The following is a 19,427-nucleotide window of genomic DNA, read 5'->3' on the forward strand; positions in this document are numbered from 1 at the left end:
TGTTTCAAACTTTCAATTCCCCCTCTTTGCCCCATTACAGATTTTTGCTGTCGTGACCGATTCCTTGTGGAGGAGAATGGAATCTAAGGCCAACAGTGGGAATACAATGTGGAAAGCATCAGGGAATACTTCTGAAAAGGGGGGGATGGACCTTCAGAGGGATGAAACTGATGGCAGAGAACATTTTCCAAAGAGATACTCAGCTTATGACAGATGAACTCTGCTTTAAAGACAAATGCAAGGTTCCTGCTCAGCATCCCTATTTCCAGGAGGGAAGAGCCAGAATCCTCGGCCTGTGACTGGCTTATAAGTGGCCAGGGAAAGAAATGAAGAAGGGAGACAGTTTGACTGGGGCAGGGGAGACAGGGTAGGTGGGTTCCTCAGTGAAGAAGGGTTTCATCCATCTGAGGAGGGAGCATAACTTCTGGATATGTAGACCAACATATTTGTGCTTAGTGGAGATAGTGCTGGTTTTTCTTCTGCTGTCCGAGCATAGATGGTGTCCCAGAATGCCCCTTTATCCAGACAAAGGATACCAACAGTTATGACGGGCTGTGCAATGGTAATCGATGGGTTACTTTTCCATATAGGAACATTCTGTATCCAAGTCTAGTGAGAAGATACCCTCAAGGACTTTCACAAACATTGCTAGGTGGTTAAGGCTGGATGACAGACGTGATGTCATGTTGCCATTGAACTTGTCCTTGAATAGATGTCTTCTCCTGGTCATTTGACTAGAAGCACATCCTGGTGTCACCAGACATATTCAGGACTTGTTAAAGTCATCACGGGGACCGTGGTTTTTAGGTAAGCCCTCATGCCCATTGGGCACAGTGAATACATGCTGCCAGTCCCAACCCAAATGAATCCTGATGACATCCCTGTCTGCAATGGGAAAGAGAAGAAAAAGAGAGTACCAGCTTCTCCCCAGCTGAGAATTCTGGAGTTCTAATATCCATGAGCACTGGCATGTACTTGGTCATAGTGCCCATGAAGGAAACTCTGGTCATCAAGGGCCTGCATGCTGAGAAATAGATCTCACTCTTAGACTTCCTGGAGTGGGTTTAAAATGTCAGTGAGAATTCTGTTGATGACTACTAATCAGCAAGGAAAAGAGTGCTAAGTGAAACCACTGAATCTCAGTACAGGAACAGACTTTATAATGGATATCTTGTCTATCTCTCATTAACACATCTGTAGTGGTTTTTTCCTCACCTTGACCAGATTTCCAATGGAATGGCAGTGACTTTCTGTTTTTCCGAGGTCTGTATCATGGAGCAGAAGCAGGCTGCTCTGCAAGGGAAGGTCAGCCAGGAACTGAAGTTGACAGCAAGCCTGGCATGAGGCAGGATCCTCACCAAGGGGTACAGTCCCAGAGTACCTAAACAAGAAGAACCGAATAGGTCCTGTGACTGCAGCCAGGTTAAGTCAGCAGTCCAGGCAATCCAAACAAGACCATAGTAAGGTGGTAGGTCCAAGATCAAGCCGTAAAGTCAAGTCAGCAAATCAGGGTCAGTATCAGCAAAGTTCATGGCCAGACCCAAGTTTGGCCAGACCCAAGTGGGTCTCTCTCTAACAGAGACCACAGGCAAGTGTCTGAGCTCCTGAGCCGCTCCTGAGCAAAGAATGGGCAACCTCTGGCCAGACTTCTATCTGCTCTTCCTCATGCCGCTCTTTTCACAGCAGTCTGACCCAAGGTTACACTGCCGCAAGGTTATACAGACCTTGAACAGGCAATCAAAGCCCAGTGAGAAAGGGAAGAGGTTGCAGAGCTTGTTGGTGTACTAAGGACCTAACAGCTTGGATGTCACTGAACTTGGGATTCTAGATAAATGCCAGATAGATGCCATCAGACAAAAAGAACATGTGTGTCAGTGTCATAAAGAGGATTGTGTGTTCAGACTGGTGTAAATAGATAGCGCTTTGCAACTTGTTCTGGTTGCCAAGAATGAGTCAAGTAGCCACAGTTTAATTAACAGCAGCTTTTATTTCTCTAAATTCATCATTCTGGAGTGAATGAGAGAGTGGACAGAACTACCAGCAATGGACATACATAACCTGAAACAAAAAGCAACTCAGCAGAGGAATCAAAGTCCTGTAATTCGCATCCTAAGGAAATTGGTCTTTCAAGAGCTTTTGCCCATACAGTTCTCAAGTTTTGACCGAATAAGGAAACCCTGAGCAGCGCTTGCCTCAAAGACAGAGCGGGTGTCATTTTTACTCACACAACTACCGATAGTGATAAACACCACTTCTGTTGATTTTACAGTGAGAGCACAATTGCTCCCAAGGAGATGGACGAGCTACGAATTTAGAGATTTTATTTGCCTTTTCTCTTCCAAAGTGATTCATAAAATGACCAATGTTCTGCACTTTCACATCGCTTTGTCAGGTAAGAAATAATCATTTGGCGTACTGCTCTGCCTGTACCACCAATGTTGGTCCCATAGTAAAAGAAGACAATACCGATGATGACATCAGAAGCTCAATCATCTTTCATATATGGTCACAGGCACAATTTTCAAATTTTATTGGAGGTTTTGGTTCTTTCAGATTTGAGATTAATCTGTTGATAATGTCTAAAAAGGTGAACAATATTTCTATTGGTTCCTTCATGTAGTTCATGCTAGCATGTGAATCTATATATTTCCTCCTTTGTAGTAATTTGTGAGACACAGAGAAGCCCATGCAGAGTTTGGTCTAGGCAGTGCCTAACAGAGAGTGAAGTTTCATCTGTCCACGATCAGGATGGCAACAAAAGGACATCTTTCTACTCCAGTGTTGTGGCTGCTTCTCCTCTCCATTCAGGTCTCCCTGTGTAAGTACATACTTTATTTCACGTAAGGCAGTGAGATAGGAAAAGAATGTAAATTCCACATAAATAGCTTGTTATTCCATCAGCCTGTAAGGCAAAGTGTCAAGAAGGTGTTTAAATACATTTCTGTCTTTGATTCAATCTCCTTGGTGATCCTGAGAGAAAGAAGAGTACGCCATTTGTAATAGTTTTGTATTTTACTCAGACATCAGTGACTGGCCATTCTCATAGGAATTCGAGTCCAAGTTTAGTGAACAGCCAAACTGAAACGGAACCCAAGCTGGGTATTCTTACTACTGTCCTGCCTCCCCTGTTGAGCTCTTTATATGAATAACTCCAGGTCTTTATTCAACACCAGTTAAAATGATGTTGCTGCGCTCTGCGTGTCCAGTGGAATTTGGCTGGGTAACAAACCGTCCCTTCAGTTGTTCCTGTATATCTGAAGCTTATCGCTATTTGTCTCTCTGCTCTTCTAGAGCTATGTGTACATGTTTGAAGCTGATGATGAGAGCCGGATTTTGGAATCCCCATTTTTGTCTCTATACACATGGAGGTGGCACTATGGCGTTGTGACTGGTGATCGCATCCCCACACGATAAGAATGAGACTTCGTGGTTGATACGTTGATGTAGCATGGCCCTAGTCTTAAAGGTTTTCACCTGTTGTGTGGATGCAGTCACAGTTCAAGTGGCTCGGAAGAGGAGGCACAGGGCTTTCTGTGCAACGGAGTGTGAAGAACAATATTAAACATTTTTATTTAGACATCTTTGTAGCAATGTTTGAGCGTCAACTGGGCATTACTGTAGAAATGACAGTGAGTTTTCTGCCAGCTTTTTTTTGGTAACAGGGAATAGTACCAGAGTGACTCACTGGCAGATGCAGAGAAGAGTAGCTTTACCCTGACACCATCAGCAGCAGCGACGATCCAGGTCTCTGCGCTGCGGTGCTCGCACTCCCCGCGCTGCCGCAGCCCCCTGCTGGTCCCCGGGGAGGGCGCAGCGCGCAGGCAGCGCGGGAGGCAGGGCCAGCAGGGAGGCAGTGGGCAACCTGCTGCCCAGGCAGCACGCGCGTGCTGAAAACCTCCACTTAGGGTCTGGGTACAGGCATGCACGGCTCATTCTCACCCCTGGCCCACGAGAGGAATCAAGTCTTCAGCAAAATTTGATGCCTTCTTACCCAAGCAGAACCTCATTCTGTGACTAGTACCACTGAATTCAGTGAAGGCGCTTGTGGGACATGTTATGGAGTGTGAGGAAATACAAAAAAGTGTGCCTGTTGGTATCATAAAAAAATTCACATAAGACTGATTACAGCAAATGATAGTTTTGATTAGGGAATATTTAAATCTGCTGATTGTGTTGTGCCTACCTCTGCTTCCAGCCTTGCCTGCTGTCATGTGTTGAAAAGATCAGGTGTTGGATTACTTAAAAATTCAAGTGCAGAGAGGTCCATCAGTCAATTGAGGAGTTGTTTGTTTTACTCCTGGATATGACTAATGGAAGTAGGTTATATGGTTCCTTTAATAATGTATTATGAATTTAAGTTTTCTTAGAAAATATTTCTTTTTTAAAGGAGTATTTTTTTCGAGAGAAAACTCTTTTTTGGACTATGTTCTTCAAATAAACTGTGGGTTGTTCTCCAGAACATCTTTCAGAAGAGTCCTAAAAGACTTATTACGGAAAGATTATACTCCTTCTGAGACAACATGTTGCAAGTACAAAGGGATTTTGTAGTTATCAGAGGCTTGTGCTACTTACGTGAGTGACTTTCTTACTCGGAAAATTTGAGGAGAGAGGACAGTTTGCAGAAAAAATATTTTTTGGAATTTACTACTTGTCAGTCACTTGAATAATGTCTCTTAAACTTTTTGTGTTTCTGAATCTAAATGATAGGCAGGAAATTGTGAGGAAGTCCAGCAGTGTTAGGAAAGAGGTAAAACCATTGCCTATGCATAAGAGGTGATCGTATGACAAAGCTATATTGTCTCTGTCTCATGAAGCAGGGAAGAATCAGGCTACAGACCACATGGAGATGGAGGCAAAATTGCCTTTTAGTTGACTACTGCCAGCAGTTTACTCTGGAATGAGAAATGAAACACTGGTTAGTTACTGAGGGAAGTGGCTGCATTAGCATCAGGGCTAAGACTGACATACTTACAGGGAATAGAGAGAGGAATTAGATTTGTTTTCAAATGCAAAGAAAAATTATATATTCCTGTTTCACAATCTCAGATGACAGCAAGCAGTGTGATATGTAGGAACACCTCTCTTTCTTGAGGAAGAGAAGGAAGGTGATATTTTCCACACCAAATTGCTTTGAAAAGCCTTACTGGAAAACCCAAGGCTCTTAGTGCAAATTAATTACCTTTTGTTGCTTATCAAATGCCATCACTGATAGGACATGATCTCTGAGAGGTGTCTTTCTGGACTATTTGCAAGATGTGCACAGCTGCACTGTTTTCTGTTCACATCACTGCCCAGTGCTGGGTCGTAATGAGTACTGCAGGTTTCTCTTGGTACCTGGTCAGGTTCTGATACCTTTCTTGTTTCCAGTGCAGTCTTACTCACTAAGAATTGTGGCCGTCTTAGCTAACTGTGTTGCCTTTGGAGAGGTGACTCCTATGAGTCATGAGCTGTAGAGTTGGTACGGGGGTACAGCAAGGGCCAGCTGCTCCCGCTGCGATAACATGTCTGGCAGGGCAGGGGCCTCACCAGCCAGGGTCCAGCCCCACAGTACCCAAGAAGAGGCAAGCAGGACAGACCTAGGGGTGGTAGTTGGGTTCAACTCTTGTTGCCAACTTGCCTCAGATCATCAGGTAAGTTCATGGTGATGAGACAGGGCCAAGGTCAAGCTGAGAAGTCAGTCTGTGGCTCAGAGTGCAGATCAACAGGGCCCATGGCCAGGCACAGCTGTGCCTGAGTTGAACAGGCACCTACAATGTAGCTCAGGCAGGGACAGAAGGTCCAGGTCTATGCTTAAATGGAGGCCTGGGCCCATGGGCAGAGTGTGTGGGTGGAGACCCCAGGTGGGGAAAGTCAAGGCCAATAAGGATTATTAGTGCACTCAGGGCACCGACAACTGGATCAAATCTGTCCTACAGATTTTTGCTTTAGTTTTCCATTGTGTGTCAGGTTTCGCAACAGTGCTAATTGGGGCCAAAGTTACTAGGCTGCTTATGTGACTGTCCTGTAAACCTTCTCCAGCTCTGTGGTCAACCTGAATGATCCTCCTGGCCCCAAAAGAAGTTGCCAGCACTCTTCAGGGATTTACCTGTTCCCTAACATGCTGAAATTCAAATCTGATCAAATTGAAGACAAGTCTCAGATGTGGTAGCCAAGCTCTTCCTGATTCTTGTGTGTACTTAGCTTGTAGTTTGTCCTTAACCTGGAAATACCAAGGTCCTGCATGCGGTTTTCTACCATTTGATTTTCCACCCATATTGTTGTGTCCTCTTTCATGCTCTAAACGCCAGTGGCTTTCAATTCACATGGTTCAGTAATGTCAACACAGCATTTTTTTTCCATTTTCTCCTTTTAAGTTTTCTCCTTCAGACGCACAAAGCTCATATCCAAAAATTTGGTTCCAAGGGGCACATGAGCTGACAGCAATGGTTAACAGATGAACATGATGAGTACAGAATGATTTAGTTGTCAAGGGGCAGACTTAAATTTTTAAAAAGTGCCACAGGCTTTTTAGTTCCATCACAAAAGCTGCAGAGCTTCCTTTCCTCTGAAACATAAAATTCCTTTCAAATATTTCAATATTCTATGTGTAATTCAATTGAACATTTATATCCAGCAAATAATGACATACCTGTCTTCATTTCAGATTGGCCTGTATTCCAAGGTTTAAGGCATGTATCTTTCTCATGTTATCACTGCTTACACATCTGATTACTGCTTGATAAAATCCTTCTCAAAAACCTTTCTTGTGCAGGGGTTGCTGAAACTGGTAGCGTGATAAAAGACAAGGCAGATACAGCTCTATTTCCTGAGGTCCAAGTGATAGCAAGGCTAACTTGTAGTCCCAATAGGCACACACGTATATAACACACATATACTGATATACAGATACGCACACACACATATACATGTGTGTGTACATGGCTGGCCACACAGACAGAGCCATGCAACAGTGACACAAACACAAACAGCACCAATGGCCTTATCATGAGCAACTGATGTCATCTATCTTAACTTCTGTAAGTTCTTTGACATGGTCCCACACAACACTCTTGTCATTAAATTGGAGATATATGGGTCTGATGGATGGACTATTCAATGAATAAGGAATTGGCTGGATGGCCACATCCAAAGAGTTGCAGTCAACAGCTCAATGTCCAAATGGAGATCAGTAAAAAGTGGTGTCCCTCAGGAGTCTGTACTGGGACCGGTACTGTTCAATACCTTCATTAATGACATAGATAGTGGGATCGAGTGCACCTTCAGCAAGTTTGCAGATGACCCCAAGCTGAGTGGTGCAGCTGATACGCTTGAGGGAAGGGATGCCATCCAGAGGCACCTTGAGAGGTTTGAAAAATGGGCGAATATGAACCTCACCTCATGAAGCTCAACAAGGCCAAGTGCAAGGTCCTGCACCTGGGTTGGGGCAATCACCAGGATTGGTACAGGTTGGGGGATGAATGGATTGAGAGCAGCTCTGTGGAGAAGGACTTGGGGATACTGGTGGGTGACAAATCGGACATGAGCCAGCAATGTGCACTTGTAGCCCAGAAAGCTAATTGTATCCTGGGCTGCATCAGAAGAAGCGTGGCCAGCAGTTTGAGGGAGGTGATTCTGCCCCTCTACTCCACTCTGGTGAGACCCCACTTGGAGTGCTGCATCCAGCTCTGGGGTCCACAGCAGAAGAGAGACATGGACCTGTTAGAACGTGTCCAGAGGAGGGACACAAAAATGATCAGAGGGATGGAAGAGCTCTCCTATGAGGAAAGGCTGAGAGAGTTGGTGGTGTTTAGCCTGAAGATGAGAAGGCTCTGGGGACACCTCCTTGTGGCCTTTCAATACTTAAAGGGGGCTTATAGGAAAGATGGAAAGACACTTTTTACCATGGCCTATAGTGACAGGACAAGCGGCAATGGATTTAAACCGAAAGAGCGTAGATTTAGATTGAATGTAAGGAAGAGATTTTTTACAATGAGGATGGTGAAACTCTGGAACAGGTTGCCCAGAGAAGTTGTGGATGCCCCATCCCTGGAAGTGTTCAAGGTCAGGTTGGATGGGGCTTTGAGCAACCTGATCTAGTGAAAGATGTCCCTGCCCATGGCAGGGGGTTGGAACTAGTTGACCTTTAACGTCCTTCCAACCCAAACCATTCTGTGATTCCATGATTCTATGTTTTCCTCTCTGGCCAATCAGAATAAAAGTCTATCAGCGGGAAATATGCAGATACATACAATTTGGATTCCTCCAGACACTCAGCCCATCCAGAGTCTGGTCCTGGATCCTCAGTCTCTGTAGTTGCTTCATGCACTGACACGCATTGAAATGGGTCTTTGAGTTGACCCCTGACCTTACCATCTTTCCAGTAGTTGGCCCTCTGGTCCCTCTGGTAGCCAACTTCTCCAGTTACCTCACTCACAGAGACACATACACATACTTCCCAGGTTCAATTAACTTACCCACTGGCTAGTCCAGCTTGATAATCACTGGCAATCACACACTGACATGTGGTACCCTTGTTGTCCCTCAAACAGGGTTTGTTACCCAGTGTGCAATAAGCCAATCTCACACACAGAGCCGAGATATTTGTTTATTTCATGTCTGTGCAGAGATGGATGCTAGGTGGTAATTCCACAAAGCGAGCACACCAAAATACAAAACAAGTCCTTATTTATATCTTAAAATCAGCTAACTACCACCCATACCGCCCAAACAGATTGGTTATTATAATTTTCTCATTACCATTTTGCTTTGTCATTCTCAACATCAACTACGCATGTTCAGTGGGTAAGGGGATTAATGTGGTAAGGGGAGATTTCAGCAGTGGAGGTGTGGCTTTCATATTATAATTAGGGTAGGTTAATTTAGGACATGATCTTTGAGGAACTTGGCACAATTTTTACAGTTTGAAAGACACTTCATTTATCTCAAGTTCATGCCTATTGGTTCATGACCATGTTCTAAAAATCAATTTATCAAAATACTATGTTATAACAGTTCCCATAGTATCTTAATTAAACATTTACAAGATTCAGCAGCTTCTTCATACACCCTCACTCACTCCAGTTGCTGGTATCTGATGTGGTTTAACACCAGTAGACAGCTAAGCACCACACAGCCGCTCGCTCACTCTCCCCTGGTGGGATGGGTGTCACAGTCGTTTGGATCTCTCAAATTTACAGGACAACGTACTGTGTGAATTAAACTTTATTTTAGAAGCTCATTAAGAAATACAATAAACAAACACAACAACAGGGGCTCATTTCCCCTTTGCCCAGACTAGTCTGTCATGTGAATTCACTGATTCAAGTCATAACGTTTCATAACTTATAACCCATAACTCTTAATTCGTGCATCTGTGAGCAAAAAAAAAAAGTCAGTGAGAGTGCTCATTCTTCCTCCTCCATCATGGTGCGGGCGTCCCCTGTATCACTCCGGGAAGCATGAAAGCCTCAGCAGTCCAGCTGCTGTTGCATCTGCTTCAACGGCTTTTTGGGTAACTTGGCTGGTGTTTTATACCTTCCAGCTTGGAAGTTTGGTCCATAGCATTTCCATAAGTTAGCAGATTCTGAAGAAACTGGCAGACAAAAGACAATGGCTGCAGGAGCCAGCAATCTGCAGGTGATAATGGCTGTGTAATGGCCCTTTAGCTCTTTCTGGGCACCTGTCCGACTTAAGTGGTGCTCTCCCTTTGACCTAATGGCGCTGCTCCCAGCATACATCAGGCCTTAGCATGAGCTGTGTTAGCCAAAATCTGAGGAGGAGCTGAGTGAACAGTCACAGATGGGGGAGAGAATCAGAAGGGTAAAAGTGAGGAAAACTCGTGGGTTGAGATAAAGACAGTTTAAAAGATAAAGCAAAATCTGCACGCAGAAGCAAAGCAAAATAAGGAATTCATTCACTACTTCCCATCAGCAGGCAGGTGTTCAGCCATCTCCAGGAAAGCAGGGCTCCATCATGTATAATGATTACTTGGGAAGACAAATGTCATAACTCTGAATGTCCCCGCTTCCTCCTTCTTCCCCCAGCTTTTTTTGCTGAACACAATGTCATACGGTATGGACTATCCCTTTGATTAGTTGGGGTCAGCTGTCCCAGCTGTGTCGCCTCCCAACTCCTTGTGCACGCCCAGCCTACTCGCTGGTGGGGTGGAGTGAGAAGCAGAAAAGGCCTTGACTCTGTGTAAGCACTGCTCAGCAATAACGAAAACATCCCTGTGTTATCAACACTGTTTTCATAACAAATCCAAAACATAGCCCCATACAAGCTATTGTGAAGAAATTTAACTCTATCCCAGCCAAAACCAGTACAGCACCAAAGACACGTGCTTCTATGACCTGTGGTCCAACTCCAGTTGCTGGCACTTAGAACTCCATATGCACACTGAATAGAGTCACCTCACCCAGGAAAACAGTTAGAAATAGATTTTAATAAGAAGACACAATGGACAGTGCTGATTGGTGCAGGGCATAGCCAGACAGCCATATTGACCAGCAGCCTGCTTATCCACCACTGGCCGCTTTTCACCGAATTACAGAATGGTTGAGGTTGGAAGGGACCTCTGGAGGTCATCTGGTCTAACCCCCCTGCTCAAGCAAGGCCACCTAGAGCCAATTGTCAGTACCATGTCCAGACCGCTTTTGAATATCTCCAAGGAAGCCAACTCCGCCACTTCCCTGGGTAACCTTTTCCAGTGCTCAGTCATCCTCATGGTAAAAAAGTGTTTCCTGATGTTCAGACAGAAACTCCTGTGTTTCAGTTTGTGCCCATTGACTCTCATCCTTTTATCCACTTACCCTTCTATTTTCCTATGCTTGCTCCTACCCAAACATCCTTGATCCCTCCCTTTTCCCACCTTTGATTCCTCTCCTAAACATCCCATAATAAGCCTTGTGCAATTCCAAGATGCTCTTCTCTTGCATCCTATAGAGTGTCCCATACCCTCTAGGTAGTAGCCCCCTCAGTCTCTAAGGTGACACAGAAAGCCCTCATGTTGATTCATCTGATGCGTTTCACACCTGGACAATGGGGCTGATTGCTCTGCTAGGAGAGCCCTAGAAGGGATCAGGAGAGGGCCCTGACTGGTTTATTGGGGTGCCCCACCTGCCATCGTTCCTCTGTTCTCCTTTGCAGATGGAGACAAGCTTTCTATCTTATGTGATAGACAAATGAATGCCATCCAGTCCTGAAGCCTACACGCTTCAATTTTTCCAATGTTTACTGTGTCTGTGTAAGACGCAGACTCAGACCGGTTTCCCTGTCTTTCTTGGGTCCTAGCAGGCCTTTGTGTAGCTTGGCTTCCTAAGAAGTGCTTCTGTGTCCCACCACCATTCCTGCATTTGAGTGTAACAAAATTCTTCCTGTGTTTTCTAGCCTTAAGTCCCTGTGCTAAGCTATAATATCTGAAGCATGTGTAGTAGCAGTCCAACACTGTAAAGCAAGAAACCAACATGTGCATCTTCCCTTTTCTCTCAGGTTCTTTATCTAGTGCTCTGTGATAACTGTAATGTTATTTTGTGAGTCCACAGCTAAAAGGACTGGGCATGTGTATCCATGTCAAAGGAAAAAGGCAGATCTGGGAGCAGAGCAGGAAAAGAGGGTTCTTTGGGCATCAGCCCCACCCCAAGAGAATGGTGGGGCCTAAGGAACAACATGAAGACCTACCTGTCTGTCTTCTGCTTATGCTGCTGTATCTCCTGAGATAGCTCGCCACTCCTCATGAGTAATTCTCTTCTCTCGTTGGGTACCCCCTGACCACCCCCGTGGCTGGGGCAAGAGAAGGGGGGAAGAATAAAGAGTATTGGGACACTGAGTTGCAAGTTATAGTTTGTCTGAGAGGAAGAAGTTGAGGCAGACTAGGGAAATTGCTGAATACTGGAATGAAGAAACTGGTGCTTAGTGAACATTTTCAGCTAGATATCATCATGGCAGAACAACAAAGAGAAAGAAGGAGTTTCTGTTGAAGCCTTTGTGAATCACACAGCAGCGACATTACTCAGCATTTTCCGAGCCCTGATAGGTCAAAGGAAGAGAAAGCTCACCTGTCATTAGAATTAACTTACATTTTAGCAGTGTGGTTAGCTTAAACTTGTAAATAAAGACACAACTCTCTGAAAAAAAACTTTAAGTTGGACTATTTAGAAAGGTGAACTGAATAAGTCTGATTTAAGAGTAAATTAAGAGTAATAATAATCTCATTAACCATCTGCAATAGATAACTGTGATAAGGCACTGTCCTTTCCATAACCTTGCTCTGTCTCTGTGAATGAAGGTGCTGATGAATTGAGGCTGTCAAATGGAACTGGCATCTGCTCTGGGAGAGTGGAAGTAAAACATGAGGAGCAGTGGGGAACTGTGTGTGATGGTGACTGGACCATAGAAGATGCTGAGGTTGTTTGTAAGCAACTACGATGCGGATCTGCTGTTGAGGCCCTTAATCGAGCTCCTTTTGGAGAAGGATCTGGACCAACATGGTTGTATCGAGTTGATTGCCGTGGTAATGAATCCGCTCTCTGGAACTGCTCACATATAGGATGGGGTGCTTTTACCTGCCCTCATTACTTTGATACTGGAGTGATCTGCTCAGGTAAGAAGTCATCCAACCTTGTATAATAGAAAAATGCTACGAAGCTGAGATAAAACTTTGTCCTAGATGGATAAAACCAAGTACTGCACAGAGGTAACACTTTCTCCATGGCCTCTGCTCAGCCAAAGCAAGTTGCACCAGTCTTCTGCTGACTATAAGTGTCTCCTTTGCCTGTGCAATGACACAGAATGGAAATAGACATAGTAAATGACATAGAAAAAGAAACACTATTTGTTTCTACCACAGCTCTCCCAGGCAACACGAGAGCTCTTTGACCAGGAACGGGGGCTGAAAAAGCAGGTATAGATGGAGAAGCAAGAATATGCTGTATTATGCCGTATTGCCCTTCTTCTCCAGGTCTTTGTGTAAGCTAAGACAGGACAGTCTGCAATGGCAAACAAATTCAATGTTTGTTTGGCTGCCTTCCTCTGCAAGGTGTGCTTGGTTTTGCTCTTTGGATAAAGTACCATTGCAAGAGGTTTCTCCTTCCCAGCTTCAGGACTTTACATTTGTCCTTTTTGATTTTTGTAAGGTTCCTGTCAGCCCATTAATCCAGCCTGTCTAGGTCCCTCTGAATGGCAGCTCTGCCCTTGGGGTTATCTCCCCCTACACCCCAAATGCACTCCATCACCTCCTCCAGGTTGTTGGTAAAGATGCTGAACAGAACAGGTCCCAGGAAAGACCCAACAAGTGGTATTCCGCTTGTTGCCAGCCTCCAGGTAGAGTGCAACCCACTAATCACTACTCTCTGAGCCTGACCATCCAATCAGCTTTTTAACCATGTAGTTGTCCAGCCACCCAGACTGTAACATCCTAGTTTGGACACAAGAATATTGTGCAAGACAGTGTCAAAGGCCTTGCTAAATGTGAGGTAAATGACACATGCTGGTCTCCCCTTATCCACAAACCTAGTCACTTTTATCAGAGAAAGTAATAAGGTCACACAGGCATGGTTTACCCTTGGTAAATCCATGCTGACTCTTCCCATTCTTCTTCTTGTGCCCAGAAATGTGCTCCAGGAGGACTCACTCCATGGTTTTCCCAGGTATCAAAGTAAGGCTGACCAGCCTGTAGATCTCCAGACTGTCTTTTTAGCCTTTTCTCAACATGGATGCAACATTTCCTCTTTCTCTTTCTGGGGCGCTTCAGCTTCCTATTCATTTGAATAATGAAGTCTTGAGGACACACACTAGTAGGTGGCTATTTATTTATTTATTTATTTGGGGATTGCTACTTCTCAAGCATTTGGCAAATGTTCAAAACTTCCCTCCTTCTGTAACTTCCCAAGGATTTCGTGTTTTCACATACTAAGAAATAAGCATTCCCACACACCATTTTCTCTCTTGTCAGTGGCATACAGGAATTGCCACAATGGTTATTTAAAAGTGCCAGTGGTCCTCAGAGAGGTGACATGTGTCTTGCCCATGAAGGTATAGGAGTTAAATTAGGTCAGTACAACCAACCTTTGATGCTGGATTTCTTGGGGATTTTTTCCAGGTTTCTCTGAGCTGCGTCTGACTGGAGGGGACACTGCCTGCTCAGGACACCTGAAAGTAAAGCAAGAAGAAACTTGGGCTACAGTTTGTTTTTCACACATTGATTTTAAAACTGCCTCTGTTATATGTAATGAGTTAGAGTGTGGCCAGGCTGTGGATATCTTGAGAGGAACTCACTTTGGAGACAGACATGAACGGATCTGGCAAGAAGAGTTTCACTGTATAGGGAATGAGACTCACCTTGCACACTGTCCCAGGATGCTGCACCGTAGTAAGACATGCTCTCATGATGCCACTGTTGTATGTTCAGGTGAGACTTTGGACTGATGGACGTAATTTACATGTGTCCTATATGTCGTCTTCTTGTCAACCCACAGTTCAGAGCCTCTGTATATTTCTGTGGTCCTCAGAGTTCTTGGGTGCTTCCTCTATCGTGCCTTAAGCCATGCAGGGAAGGCCAGGAAGTAATACAGAGCAGCCCCACAATCTCTCATTCACTCTACTGAGAGTCTGCATTTAACATCGGCTGTTCTAACCACTTCACTTCTGCACCAGGGATGCGGATCTCAAAAGGGTTGTAATTTCTTTTATGCTACTAGAGGTACGCACTCAATAGTGCTGAGAGTTCCTTCCATGTCTTTCTTATATACATAAAAGGAGAGATGGCCAGAGCAGACATGCAGGAAAATGGAGAAATGAATTTATTTTCTGTGCTGCCAGTGTGTATGTTAATCCCTGGCACTTCAGTAAATTATAAAATTAGGAGAGGTACCATACCTCCAAAAGATCAAAGGAGGCACAAGTTACAAATTTAAGTTATTTAAAAAATCAAAGAAAAAGTTGTCAGAGGCCTGGATGACTTTAGTTGTGACTGCCAGATAACATTATTTAAGAACTCCATAGAGTCATGTCTGCTGGGGGCTCTAAATACAGCTAACATTGCCACCCACTACAAAAGTGATGATTAGACCTAGCAAACACAACTTTTTTCCTGAGGGCACAAATCAAAAGGGGCCAACTGAACATGGGGCAGAGCTGCTGGCAACACCGTGTCACAAAACAAGCCTGGAAAGGACTGCAGTTCATGTCCATTTCCCAGTCAAAAGGCTACAGTCTGTTTCAAGACTGCCTTGGACACTGATCCACTAGCCATGGTGATGTGGAGCACTGGCTGGGGAGCTGTGGCTGCCAAACAGCCCAGTTAAGGTATCAGTAACTGACAGGTCTTGGCTCCTGCCTCCATCTTGCAAGTCACAGCTCAGAGCAGAAAGCCAGGTCTCATTAGGGGGAGTATGATGCAAGGACCAGACAAAGGTAAGAAGTAACAGTGTAAGAAGATAGAGGGATTGCATGGGGCTGGCAGTAGGACACCACAGTCTTACCCATGCTGCACTTAAATCATTGTGAATATGCTGATGGGCACGGCCTGTTCCGTGGCATGGATGAAAGTTGAGAATTGCACACTGCAGTTGCTGCTTACCGGGTGATGTGAGATGACCAACTACTGAACGAGTGCTGCTAGCAGCTCCTACTCTGAGTTTCTCACATGAGAGAATGCAAGGCAATGCTGGAACTGCCTCTGCAAGAAAAGATGTTGCAAGGTAGCAGCAGTATTGTGGGGAGAGGAGAGAGCAGAGCAGAGGAGGAGAGACAACTTGAAGAGTCAAAAGACTTTTAGTCATGTAGTGCAGGCTACATGGACAATAAAGACTTTTTTTTTCAGAGCTGGCTTATGAGCATCCTGGTCTAACATGCTTCCCAGTAACCTGAGACATAGTGAGTGCCAGTCCCTCGCAGCTAGTTCCTTGCAGCTAGAGCTCCCTTACAATTTCCAATGCAAGAGCACAAAAAAAAAAAAAAAGTAACTGCTAACTTCCTTTATTCTTCCTGCAGGCTATGGTGGGTACAGGCTGGCAAATGGCAGTACCACATGTTCAGGGAGAGTAGAGCTTCTTCATGGAGGCACATGGGGAACCCTGTGTGACTACCTGTGGGATTTACCAGCTGCCAATGCCCTCTGCCAGCAACTGGACTGTGGAGTTGCCCTACTGATACCTGGTGGACAGTCCTTTGGGAAAGGAAATAGATCTGTCTGGAATGGCACATTCAGCTGCAAGAAGAATGGCTCACACCTGAGAGACTGTCCTGTGAGTGTGCTAGGTCATGATGAATGCCCTGCTGGAAAAGACGCTCGTGTGGTATGTTCAGGTGAGCAGCAGAAAGGTCTAAGAGGAGAACTGAAAAACTCCTTCTTTGAGAAAAAATATGAACTCAAAATCCAGAGGGTGTCTGTGGAGCCAAGTTCTGTCTTTTGTCTGCTGCTACAGGCGTTTCCAGGATTTGAGGTTGCACTTCACCGGTACCACGAGGCTGCTCTCTGTGAAATGCTCCTAGTGTCAGGGCACAACAAGAACAGGGCTCCTCCACAAGGTAGGATAAGCTGGAAGCAGAGAGTGAGGACAACACAGGCAGTGTGCATCAAGGCACAATCCAAAGCATCTGCACAGAGGACAGAGGAAGGTACTGATAACAAGGTGTAAGTCAAGGCAAAGTAATTACAAGGCAAAGTAATCAATCAGATGGAGGGATCAACTGGAGAGTACAGTCAGGAGCAGCAGCTGTCTCAGACAAGACTGGAGACAGTTACACCTGGCTGAAGGCCTGGTCCAGGTTTAAGTGAGGCCTTGGACCAGTAGCCCAAGGATGCATAGCTGGACGCCCTAAGTGAGATTGGTCAGAACAATTAAGGTCTATTGGTTCACCCAGAGCCCTGAAACCTAGTGCCCTGAGTTTAAAAATTGCAAAGGGAACCAGATCCTGATTTCTAGTCATTCTTTTCAGTAAAATAGGGTGGACTGAAGTCTAGTGATGAGTACGGAAGTTCCAGTGGCTCAGTAGCGTCATTTTTACTACTGAATGCTAAGGAAAACTCATTCCCATTTCCCAGTCACTTTCAGGTCATGCTCATGAGCAGTTACAAACGTGACATCTCAGTAGTCACTTTCTCTTATATTCAGGGTGCCCAGGGGGCAGGTTGGTGAATGGCACCACATGCTCTGGCAGAGTGGAGATCCGCCATGGAGACACGTGGGGAAGACTCTGCCACTCCCACTGGAATTTGCAAGCTGCCAGCGTTCTCTGTCATCAGCTGAACTGTGGCTATGCAAAGTCAATCCAGACAGGAGAACGTTTTGTGGACGGGAATGGGCCTGTATGGAGAGATGCTTTTCACTGTGAAGGGACAGAGTCCTGCCTGTGGGATTGTGCTCAAGTGACTTTGGGCAATCCAGTCTGTTCAGCTAGAGAAGCAGCCACTGTTATTTGCTCAGGTAAGTCAGGAGTGGCTTTTTATGGGTAGTACAACTTCAGACCAAAGCAGCGTTGGTGATCTCACTCTGCCAAGTCAGTCTGGTATGTCAGCCTGTCTTTAATACCCTTTCCTTTCCCCCACGCCTCCAACCTTGGTTTCAGTATAAAAACTTCATTTAGTAGAGGGATTCACATTGTTTACATGTGCCTGACTCCTCACAGGATCTAGTCTTTGAGCTGGGGATACCTTTCTCACTTCCCATTGCAGACCCTTGTGTGCATGAAAGTAAACAAAGCCTTAACAGAGGCTGTCTCCTTAACCAGTGATGAGAACTAATTTTTTACCATTTTTTAACATAGAAATTTGTCTTCCATCTCTCTCCTGCATGTTATTTCTACTGCAGTAAGAGCAGTAGAGGTTATTCAATAAATTTTCCAACTCTCTTGAGCCCAGGTCTTGATGAATCACTCAGACTCTCAGGTGGTGAGAGCCGCTGTGATGGGCGAGTTGAGATCTTTCTCCATGGCATGTGGAGCAGAGTCCTGGATGATGAATGGGACATTAAGGATGCTCATGTGGTATGCAGACAGCTCCAGTGTGGAATTGCCAAGAAAGCCTATTACCTTCCAAGGTCTCAGCGAGGCATGGGTCTTGTGGGCTTAAGAAGTGTCCAGTGTGCTGGAAATGAGACTCAGCTGATGCTCTGTAAGACCTCCCATTCTCAGACAGTGCCAACGGGAGTTGCTGAAGACGTTGGTGTGATTTGCTCAGGTGAGTTACTGTGCGAAAGGAACAGAATGCTTCCTGGGTTGCCTCTAGCCCACCTTGTACTGTGGTCTCACCAGATCTTAAATAGGCATGGGTCTGAGCTTGCAATACCTACCTGCTTGTATACTGCAAGGGACAAATGATAGTTAAGGAAGCAAGTGTAATTTGCATAATGCTTTCTTCAGAATTTCTTAAAGAATTTATCTCACAGAATCAAAAAGAAATAATAGAATACAGAAGTCATAAGAACACTAATTTGGCCATGATTGCCACATATTCTGACTGTCACTTGGGAATTAAATAGGTTTTATTCTGTGACATTTCTATATTTATAGATACCTGCAGCCTTTCTAAAGTAAATTAGAACTGTTTCTACTCTTCTCTTATTTTGTAACCCATCTGTTACAGAAACTGTCTCTGTCTAACTAAATGAGTTTAGATAGAAAACAGCTTTTCAGGCTTTCTAAGATAAGGTGTTCTCTGCATATACTTAGTATGACTAGACACTCCTTCCTGTTTGCAACATCTCACAGGAATTACTCAAACATTTACCTGATGCAGGAGTAGGCCTTTCCCTTTTTGCGGCTTTAGCATCACAGGGGTTCTGCCCAAGAAACCATAACAGAACAACTGGAATATAACAAGAACATGATGCCTTAAAAATGTTTCAAACATCCAGCCATTACGCTGACCTGTGCATTATTATTATATTGCATGTTGACAGCTGGGTTTTCTTCCTGCAGGTAGCAGACAGATCAGGCTGGTGAATGGAACAAAGCGCTGTGCTGGGAGAGTAGAGCTTTATCATGATGGCATCTGGGGCACCATCTGCGATGATAACTGGGATCTATCAGATGCTAATGTTGTTTGCAAACAGCTGGGATGTGGACATGCCATCAAGGCATTTGTCTCTGCTCATTATGGTGAAGGCTCAGGACAGATCTGGCTGGATGATGTGAACTGCACTGGGGCTGAATCTGATCTCTGGTCATGTCCCTCTAGGACATGGGGCCAGCACAACTGCCAACACAAAGAGGATGCTGGAGTCCTGTGCTCAGGTGTGTCCAAAGTATCCTTTGGGTTGAAAGGGGAGGGTTACATGAAGAGGAAGCAGAGAATAGTGGAGACTTGCTTGAACAGCCTCTTGCTCTCTCTTGACTACAAGCATAGTTGGTCAGCACATTCCCTTGGTCCCACCAAGATGCAAAGGGTCTACAGAAGTCCTTATTTTGCGTTAACACACATACAGAAAAAGTGAGTGGTGGGGGATAAA

At 44.8% G+C, this 19,427-nt stretch overlaps 1 protein-coding gene across 2 annotated transcripts in view; it reads left to right on the forward strand.

Moving 5' to 3' along the window:
* Positions 1 to 19,427, forward strand: part of LOC142088639 (antigen WC1.1-like) — a 70,080-nt gene that overhangs the window by 25,554 nt on the left and 25,099 nt on the right. Inside the window, exons 1-8 of one of the 2 annotated variants that reach the window (XM_075164149.1) lie at positions 2,275 to 2,392; positions 2,662 to 2,818; positions 12,266 to 12,580; positions 14,078 to 14,386; positions 15,970 to 16,596; positions 17,094 to 17,405; positions 17,840 to 18,157; positions 18,898 to 19,212. In XM_075164149.1, coding sequence (XP_075020250.1) covers positions 2,749 to 2,818; positions 12,266 to 12,580; positions 14,078 to 14,386; positions 15,970 to 16,596; positions 17,094 to 17,405; positions 17,840 to 18,157; positions 18,898 to 19,212 — 2,266 coding nt within the window. In that variant the 5' untranslated portion in view covers positions 2,275 to 2,392; positions 2,662 to 2,748. Of the gene's footprint in view, positions 1 to 2,274; positions 2,393 to 2,661; positions 2,819 to 12,265; positions 12,581 to 14,077; positions 14,387 to 15,969; positions 16,597 to 17,093; positions 17,406 to 17,839; positions 18,158 to 18,897; positions 19,213 to 19,427 lie in introns of those variants that run through there. The other variant, XM_075164156.1, reaches the window with a different exon arrangement.

This window comes from Calonectris borealis, chromosome 1, assembly GCF_964195595.1.
Source record: "Calonectris borealis chromosome 1, bCalBor7.hap1.2, whole genome shotgun sequence".
Taxonomy (NCBI): Eukaryota; Metazoa; Chordata; class Aves; order Procellariiformes; family Procellariidae; genus Calonectris; species Calonectris borealis.